Here is a 9,601-nt window from a genome sequence, read left to right as displayed (position 1 = left end):
ATATATATAGATATATATATATATATATATATATATATATTGACAGTTAGTATGGTACCCATTATGTCATTGTATGGTCATATCACCTTGTACTTCGGTACAAGGTGCATTATTAAAAAAAAAACAAAAAACTAACAAAAACAAAAAACTGTATTATGGAAAGCAGGAAGTGAACAAATGTAACAATTTGTAATTGTAATTTGTACAATTGTAATCTGATGCATGTTCAAATAAAACCATTACCATTACCATTACCATAACCAATTAAATTTAGATTTAATCATAGTTTGTCCACATTTGGAGGTAAGAAGGACTCAAACCAAGTTGGATTTGCCCAACCATACGTGATGACATTACTACTACCACATTACTACTATCAGGAGTACCAGAGTATAAAGTGGAGGGCACCACTGGTGTGGCCCAACAAAGTGCATTATATTCAGACACATTCTCCAAGCAGCCGGTCAGGAGAACCGGACTATAGAGCGGGAGGAGTCACCCTGCATAGCCCAGCAATGTGCACTGTATTCGGGCACTGTATTCGAGCAGCTGCTGTGACAACATGGAGATCTCTGGCAAAACTTTTGCTGGGGTGGTTTTGTGTTCCAGTGAGTTCGATCGGAACATGAATTTGAAATAATGAAAAACATGGAGGGGCTGCACGGTGGTCGAGTGGTTATCGCACAGATCTCACAGCTAGAAGACTAGGATTCAATTCCACCCTCGGCCATCTCTGTTTGCATGTTCTCCCTGTGCATGCGTGGGTTTTCTCCCACATTCCAAAAACATGCTAGGTTAATTGGCCACTCCAAATTGTCCATAGGTATGAATGTGAGTGTGAATGGTTGTTTGTCTATATGTGCCCTGTGATTGGCTGGCCACCAGTCCAGGATGTACGCCGCCTCTCACCCGAAGATACTTGGGATAGGCTCCAGCACCCCTGCGACCCTTGTGAGGAAAAGCGGTAGAAAATGAATGAATGAAAAACATGGAGTTTACTTTTTTTTTAAGTCAATGTTTTTTTTTTTTTTTATAATTTTGATCTGAACAAATTATATTTGTGAAGTGACTGAAATGTACTCATGCCCATATTTAAACTGTTATGTTGTTTTTGTAATTAACAAATTACTTATTATCAAATATTTACGTGTAATTATGTGATTCTCTTTTGATGATTTTTTTTTTTTAGACTTTAGACAGACACTCATTTCCTAGAAAACAGCACAAACACACAACGTATGAAACAATGTAAGAGGGCCATGAGCCATGCGGGGGGTTATGTCATGTTTAGAGTGGGCAAACTGCTCCAAGCAGTAAACCATGTTTGTGGTTTCGGAAGGGCACTGGAGTCACGTCCCTGCATAATCCTTTTGTCTGACTGTGACTGCATTAAAGCCTCAACCTACGAGTCTGCATATGACTATTTGAACAAAATACACTTTTAACTCTGTTTGTCATGAAACATTGTCATGTTTTAGTCTTGTGAGATTTTGTGACGTAATTCCATCCTTCTTGTGGAAATACATTCCCATCACATTGCCCGCTCTCACATGGTGGCTAACCACAACTGAAGGTCTCAACCTGCATCTTCCACACCCGTCAGGTGACTGCTGACAGCAAGACACCCCGAGAGTGTTTGCCTACTCAAAGTGTTGATTGCTGCAGGAGAAACACTGACTACTGCTGTGATCCTCCCAGCCAGTCAAGGTGTGCCATTACATCTGCCAAGGTATGACATGTTGGATTTCTTTGTCTGCTTCTTACTTTCTCACATGCAAAATTCCCTCGAGGAGTTCTTTTATGACATGTTCCACAAGCCAAATCTTCAAGGTCAAATTTTTTTTCTTTCTTAATTTATTTCGGACATGCATACTATGTTTCTCACATATACACTACAATACACTTAAACAATACACTTACACTATCTATTTCTATATATAAGCATGTTCCAAAAACATGCTAGGTTAATTGGCGACTCCAAATTGTCCATAGGTATGAATGTGAGTGTGAATGGTTGTTTGTCTATGTGTGCCCTGTGATTGGCTGGCGACCAGTCCAGGGTGTACCCCGCCTCTTGCCCCAAGACAGCCGGGATAGGCTCCAGCACCCCTGTGACCCTCGTGAGGAAAAAGCGGTAGAAAATGAATGAAAGAATGAACTTTGTAATTGATTAAGTATGGATTAAAATGTGATTAATCATGATACATTTTTAATCAATTGAACATAACACATAACATATTCACACTTTATCATTATTATTAATTATTCTCATTGGGGGCCAACATGAAAATGTTTCACTCATTCGGGACAATCAATATCTATTGACACATTCCCCAAAATGTCCATATTTTGTGTGACATTCCCTTTGGTAATAAATGAACCATTTTATGAGTTCCACAATTCTCGTCTTCATTTGAGCTCTATTACGTCGTCGTTAACTTACATCTGTACAATTTAACATGTTTGAAGAGAAGTAGCGAGAAGCAGTTTATTAATCCTACTTATCCTAATCCTAATTACTGATAATTCATTCACATCATGTTGACATTCAATTCGATAATATTTACATTTTGTCATTAAGCTTGTTGACTTAATGTGTTTAAATGTCATCCTTTAGTGAGAGGGAGAGAAAAGACTACACTTTCTGTGTAAGAATCGATACTGTGGCTAACTCGTGCAGTGATGGACGAGGAAAACATTCATTCATTCATTCATTCATTCATTTTCTACCGCTTTTCCTCACGAGGGTCGCGGGGGTGCTGGAGCCTATCCCAGCTGTCTTCGGGCGAGAGGCGGGGTACACCCTGGACTGGTCGCCAGCCAATCACAGGGCACATATAGACAGACGAGGAAAACAAATAAAGATTAAAAAGAAAAAAAGTATTCAAAAGAACATTAGTAAAATAATAATAAATAATAATAAATATATTATAATAAATCATAAAAGTAATAAATCAATAAAACAGCGGACATTGTATAATGTATCAATAAATACAGTATACAGATTAAGGATGTAGATGAATGCAAACAGGTGGATACACGGGTTAATTATGTACCTTCTGCCATCTAGTGGAAGAATATTGCATTGTTTTGCCTGGCGCTATACGGTGCAGGCATCGATAGATAGATAAAGATATTTTCAAACGACAAGGTGAAATACTGCCCTGTGATTGGCTGGCAACCAGGGTGTACCCCGCCTCTTGCCGGAAGACAGCTGGGATAGGCTCCCACGACCCTCGTGAGGATAAGCAGTAGAAAATGAATGAATGAATGAATGAAGTTGAAATAGTAATATAGAGTGGCTAGGAATAACCAATATGGCAGCATATTCTTTTTGTCTCCAATGTTTGTCTGATTTTAGTTATTTTGTAATGGGTTTTATTACTTTATTCACTAAAAAGTGGAATTTGTGAATGCCACCCACTTGTTCCCATCTGTTCTGACATGGGACGGCCGTCTTGGGCATTGCCTTTCCCCTCCTGACTCTGGTGTGGCCGGCCTGAACCTGCTGCTGGTCTTCCAGATCCCCCTGGAGCCTGGGTTACCCATTTTGGGATTGCTGCTATTTTCCGGAGCCTACTACACTACTGCTAGCCTGCTGCCACTCGGCTAACAAGTGAACATCACACGTCACTTCTCAGGCTCCGCCTTTTAAAGGTGCAGAGATACCGTATTACACTTAATATTCTTATTAGTGCTTTGTGTTTGTATTTTCAGTCAATTAGCCGTTTTAATTTTTCACTATATTTAATTTAGGCCAAGAATATGTATAATTTGGTTAAATATTAATGTATTTTTACTATTAGTAGAGCATAATCAAACCACAAAACAGCATCACTGAGGACGCAATGTTCCAACTGCAATGTAGCTGTATCCTTAAAGATACATATCTCTCAGATGTAGCGCCCCTAGCAACCTGGCTAACTTCCGTTTAGTTCAGAACTGCCAGTATTTCTGTCATGTGTTGTTTGGAGTTGTGTGTCTTTTACACTTGTTTCAGTCAATTAGCCGTTTTAATTCTTGACAATGTTTAATTTAGGCCAATAATATGTATAATTTGGTTAAATGTTAATGTATTTTTACGATTAGTAGAGCATATTCAACCACAACACAGCATCACTGAGGACGCAATGTTCCAACTGCAATGTAGCTGTATCCTTAAAGATACATATCTCCTGGCTAACTTCCGTTTAGTTCAGAACTACCAGTATTTCTGTTGTGTTGTTTGGGGTTGTGTGTCTTTTGCACTTGTTTTTGTTATGTGATTGCAGCATTTTCCATTGCATTTGTGTAAGTTTATGTTTCTGGTTTGGGATCGTTTGTACATAAACAATGACGTGCATAAATGAAAAATGTCCATTGCATGCCAAGTACCAATGCAAATAACATAGGAGGGATGCTGGGGCGGTGTTGCACAAGGAGGTGGTTGTGTGCAATTTGCCAATACTTGACTTGAGTTCTGACGCCAGCAACTACGTGATGTAAGAGAATGGGGGGGAGGGAGGAAGAGGGAAGAAGTGGAGAGAAAGAGGATTCTGCCTCACAACGCTGCTCGTCCGCTTTACAGAGAAGAACCAGACTGGGAAGGACCCCCCAGGCGGGGCTTTTAGCACAGGTAGGCTGGCTTGTCTACATTTCCATCATCTGTATTGTGTACATTTTCTAAATTTATATGATATTATTTAAACAATATTGACAATTAATTATATGACGTGAAAAGTCATTGTGTTTGATTGACACCTCATTCCACCCCAAAAACATCAACAACCCAACAACAAATGTGTTTAGAATGTATGTATGGATTCATGCGTGACATCGATTAAAAACCAAACAAGCTCTGCTTATGTTGTTTTCAGTCAAACTTTGACTTGAGCTCCCTTCGTCGGTACCTTGGACAGCGCCAAGCTCCGGAAAAAGCTCCATCAGCCGGGACTTCCATCTTGTCAACTCCCGCTCTGGATATGCGGTTGTCCCTTCCACTCCACGCCAACCGCTGCAGCGTACATGAGCAATGACAGCGGACACAGACTCCCACTGAGCAATGAAGGCAGCACCCAGGACCAAGCGAGGAGGAGAAGACTCAATGGAGAAACTTCTTCAAGACTGAACCCTCTAAAGAAGCTTCATCAGAGTCGACAACAGCGCTAACCCGTGACTCGTAGCGTCCACCATGGGGATAAGACATCTTCTGTTACTGCTCGTCTATCTGGACCCACTGAGCGTATCGAGCGCGGCTACGGGTGGTAAAAAAGCCAAACAGACGCACAGAAAGGCTCCTAAAGTCACAGCGGCGCCCACTGTGGCACTGCAGCCAAAGACCCCTGCGCCTGTGCCCGTCAGTAACCACGACACCTGCCTTGGTTACTACGACGTAAGCGGCCAGTATGACAAAATGTTCGAATGCAACAACACGGATCACCGCTACTGCTGCGGGACTTGTTACCTGCGCTTCTGCTGCGAGTACAAAAAGGACAGACTGGATCAAAAAGCGTGTAAGAACTACCAAACGCCCGTGTGGGTGCAGACAGCCGCCCCGTCCCCGATCCCCACCGAGGAGACGTACGTGGACCAGACCAACACAGCCGTCTACATCACTTGTGGGATCATCGCCTTCATCATCGTTATGGGAGTGTTGGCCAAAGTTGCCTACGACAAAGCAACAGAACCTCCACAAGAAATGAACATACACAGGTAAGTGATGAACTCATTCAATCCCAAAGGAAATATCTGACTATCCCAGGATATTGCTTCCCCAAAATGGCATTTTAAATCAATTTAACAATTCTCACACTTTAATAGAGTGTCAAAAAAATTCAAATCCAATTGTTCTTCCCATATTTCCTCAATAAATTCATAGAAAAATATGCACAATTGCAGTTAAAACAATAAATAAATGTCACTGTTTCAAAGATGGCCGGCACGGCGGTCTAGTGGTTAGACCGCGCAGACCTCACAGCTAGGAGACCTGGGTTCAATTCCACCCTCGGCCATCTCTGTGTGGAGTTTGCATGTTCTCCCCGTTTTTCTCCGGGTACTCCGGTTTCCTCCCACATTCCAAAAAAAAAAAAACATGCTAAGTTAATTGGCCACTCCAAATTGTCCATAGGTATGAATGTGAGTGTGAATGGTTGTTTGTCTATATGTGCCCTGTGATTGGCTGGCCACCAGTCCAGGGTGTACCCCGCCTCTCGCCCCAAGACAGCTGGGATAGGCTCCAGCACCCCTGCAACCCTTGTGAGGAAAAAGCGGTAGAAAATGAATGAATGAATGTTTCGGTTTGTTTTGCTACAATTCAAAGTACATTTAATGCACAAAAAAAACATATATGACATTAATTTCCATCACAAAAAACTGAAAAGCCTTTAACATCAATTGCTTCTTATGGGGTCATAATAATATGTTTATTGCATTTGTTATGGTGCATCATATTGAGCCTTATTATGGTTGCTCTGCTGCAAAAGCAAGTGGGAATATTTGAAAACGCTCTGTGATGCAATGCCGGATGCAAAGTGACCAGGGAAAAGATTCTCCAACGAGCTGGAGTAGAGAGAAAGTTGACCCTCCAAATGAGAACTAGGAAGTCTGGCATTGACTGAAAAGAAAAAGGAGGGAAACTGAGACTTTAGACGAGTAGTCTAAGTACATGGAGAGCAGAGAGAAGGGTGCTGACTTCCAAACCGGCCCAGATTGTCTAAGACTATATTCAGCAGTGTCAATTCAAATTGAGAATAAGCATAATTACTTTTAAAGACAACAGCATTTTGTGCTTATGAAACTCCAAAGAACTATTTATACATTATTACGTCAAATTAGCTGTGGGCTGCAAATGACCCTCACGCCGCACTTTGGACGACGCTGTTCTAATTAAACATATTTGATAAGTTCATATCAAAGTGGTTTGCTGTGGTTTTGTGGCCAGGGTGATGAAATTAGTGTAGAAATGGAACGTTTGATCCAAAAACCGAATGACGCGGACCTTTCACATCAGATTCTACTATCAGATGTTCCCTTCTGAAAGATGCCAGAAATAATTGCAGAGTGAAAAGAAGCTCATTATGCAAACCTTTCTTGAAGGTGTGTGTGTGTGCATTTGGCTTATACTGCAGTTCAGAGTTTTTCCCAGAAATCCGGATAAAATATTGTACTTACATAAACAGACAAAGGTAAGCGGATCAGACATCAATGAGTGCATAAATGTGCAAACATGTAGTTGTTAAGACGCAGCATACTATTGCAGTGTAACGTATACGGACATTCTCCTATTAGCATGCCAAATGCCGCCATGTCTTATCGTGTTAATACATTGAGTTCCTCTGTATTTTTAATGTACTTTATCACAAATCAACCTAGAAGCTAGCTTGCCGTGTTACAAAATGGCATCCGGAACTGCAAGTCAGCATCGTTGTCTGTCGATGACAAAACACATTCACACCTCCGCTTTACATGCATACATCAATTCTAAAAGCATATAAAGGAGGAATGAACGGGAAAAATGGACATAAATGAATTGAAGACGTGATTGTTCCCAAAGACATGATGTGGCAAGGGGACACAATCTTGTCTCTTTCTTGTGAATCCAATCTCATGCATCATCTCATCTCATGAGTTGCGTGTCTCATGACACCCCTGGTGTTAACCTTTTTGGCTATCTGGAACAGATTAATTGGATTTACATTATATCGTATGGGGAAAATGTATTCAATTTTGGTTTGGTTAGAGTCAGACCTTCTGGAAGAAACCAAGGTTCCACTGTATATTTTATTGTAAATAATTTCAGTTTGTATTTATTTAGAGGGGCTAGTACGTGACAGGAAAAGCAAGAAATGTAATGATGGCCTAGCCCTCATATGTCCATGTTTGGTTACAGCAGAAAGGACACGTACCAGGAAATACAAATAGACGGTGTGGACATTGAAAGGGTGAAATTTCTGGTGATCACAATCGATGAAAATATAAGATGGACAGAAATATTTCAGTATTGAACAAAGCAAAATTTGTTCTCAATCAGAAATCACTCCACACTCTTTATTGCTCTCTGGTTCTACCATATCTTACTTATTGTGTGGAAATATGGGCTAATAACTATAAAAGCAATCTTCACTTGCTAAATGTACTGCAAAAAAGGTCAGTAAGGATAATTCATAATGCCGCCTACAGAGAACATACTAACTCCTTATTTCTAAAATCACAAATACTTCAACTTGCTGATATAGTTCATCTTCAAACAGCTAAAATAATGCACAAGGCTAAAAAAATAACCAATTAGCTAAACAATGTCATCCAATACTTCTCTACAAGAGAGGAGAAATATGATCTCAGGGAAGAAGTACATTTGAAACACTTCTATGCTAGGACTACGTTAAAAAGCCATAGCATTTCAGTATGTGGAATCAAACTATGGAATGGATTGAGTAAGGACCTCAAACAATGCACAACGATGAGCCAATTCAAGAAACAATACAAGCAGTTGATGTTTGCTAAATACAAGGATGAAGAGTCTTGAACCAGTCATGATGTGCTATATGTATCACTATATTGACACTTACTATGGTACCCATTATGTCATTGGATGATCATATCACCTCCTACTTCGGTACGAGGTACATTATTAAAAAAAAACAACAAAAAAACCCTTAAACTGTATTATGGAAAGCAGGAAGTGAACAAATGTAACAGTTACTGATTGTATGGTCATACCACCTTGTACTTTGGTACATGCTAAAAAATAAAAATTAAAAGAATAAAAAAAATAATAATAAAAACATGAAAAAAAACTTCAACTATATTAGGAAAGCAGGAAGTGAACAAATGTAACAGTTACTGATTGTAAAAGTACCAGATGGAGGGGTAGGATTTAATAAGCTTTGCTTCTTCCTACTCCTTTTGGACATGTGGAACTGTGAACTGATTATGGGATGCACTCAATTGTAATCTGATGCATGTTCAAATGAAATTAAACCATTACCATTACCATTACCATTACCATTACCATTACCATTACCATTACCATTACCATTACCATTACCATTACCATTACCATTACCATTACCATTACATATTGTGTGTGTTTAAACACTGTTGGTTGTATAAGTGGGTTACGTAGCGACCACATTTGATGCTCTTAGTGTCGTCCCGGGAGAGTTATCGTCCATGAGTGGGTTGCAGACTATAAGCACATCTGGAAACAAATGCTGACACACATTATTTCCTTAAGATTGACGTGTTTTAATGCATTATTCAAGACTCGAGCAATCTTAAGACTGTAAATAATGCATAGTGTTAATGTTGAGGTTGTACCAAGGTCACGTGACATGTAGAGTATGCAACAATGAACATTGGATCACAGCGGACTTTAAATGTCCTAAAATGTGCTCACTACAGCTTTGTGCTTGACGTGAACTCATGAAGTCTCAAAATGTCATATGATAGTCATGTGACTACCTCAACGCACAAAGCCACCTCATTACTGAATGCCCATTTTGCCATTGAAGCTCATTGAAAAGCCAATTGTAATGTTTTTATTGGCTGTCAGATATTACAATTCAATTAAATTCTGTGTTCTTAATGTATTTTTATCAAAATGGTATTAAGCGGCCCATTG

The 9,601-nt window shown here is 39.8% G+C and overlaps 1 protein-coding gene across 6 annotated transcripts in view; it reads left to right on the top strand.

Moving 5' to 3' along the window:
• The first annotated feature begins 4,530 nt into the window (after nt 1–4,530).
• The window catches only part of LOC131109241 (protein shisa-6), a 96,921-nt gene continuing 91,850 nt past the window's right edge, over nt 4,531–9,601 (top strand). For all 6 annotated transcript variants that reach the window (XM_058060981.1, XM_058060980.1, XM_058060978.1 and 3 more), the window contains exons 1-2: nt 4,531–4,615; nt 4,857–5,691. In XM_058060981.1, the coding sequence (XP_057916964.1) occupies nt 5,171–5,691 (521 nt within the window). In that variant the 5' untranslated portion in view covers nt 4,531–4,615; nt 4,857–5,170. The remainder of the gene's footprint in view (nt 4,616–4,856; nt 5,692–9,601) is intronic.

This window comes from Doryrhamphus excisus, chromosome 22 (assembly GCF_030265055.1).
Source record: "Doryrhamphus excisus isolate RoL2022-K1 chromosome 22, RoL_Dexc_1.0, whole genome shotgun sequence".
NCBI lineage: Eukaryota > Metazoa > Chordata > Actinopteri > Syngnathiformes > Syngnathidae > Doryrhamphus > Doryrhamphus excisus.
The sequence above is the reverse complement of the archived record's forward strand: the minus strand, read 5'-3'. Positions and strand labels throughout refer to the sequence as shown.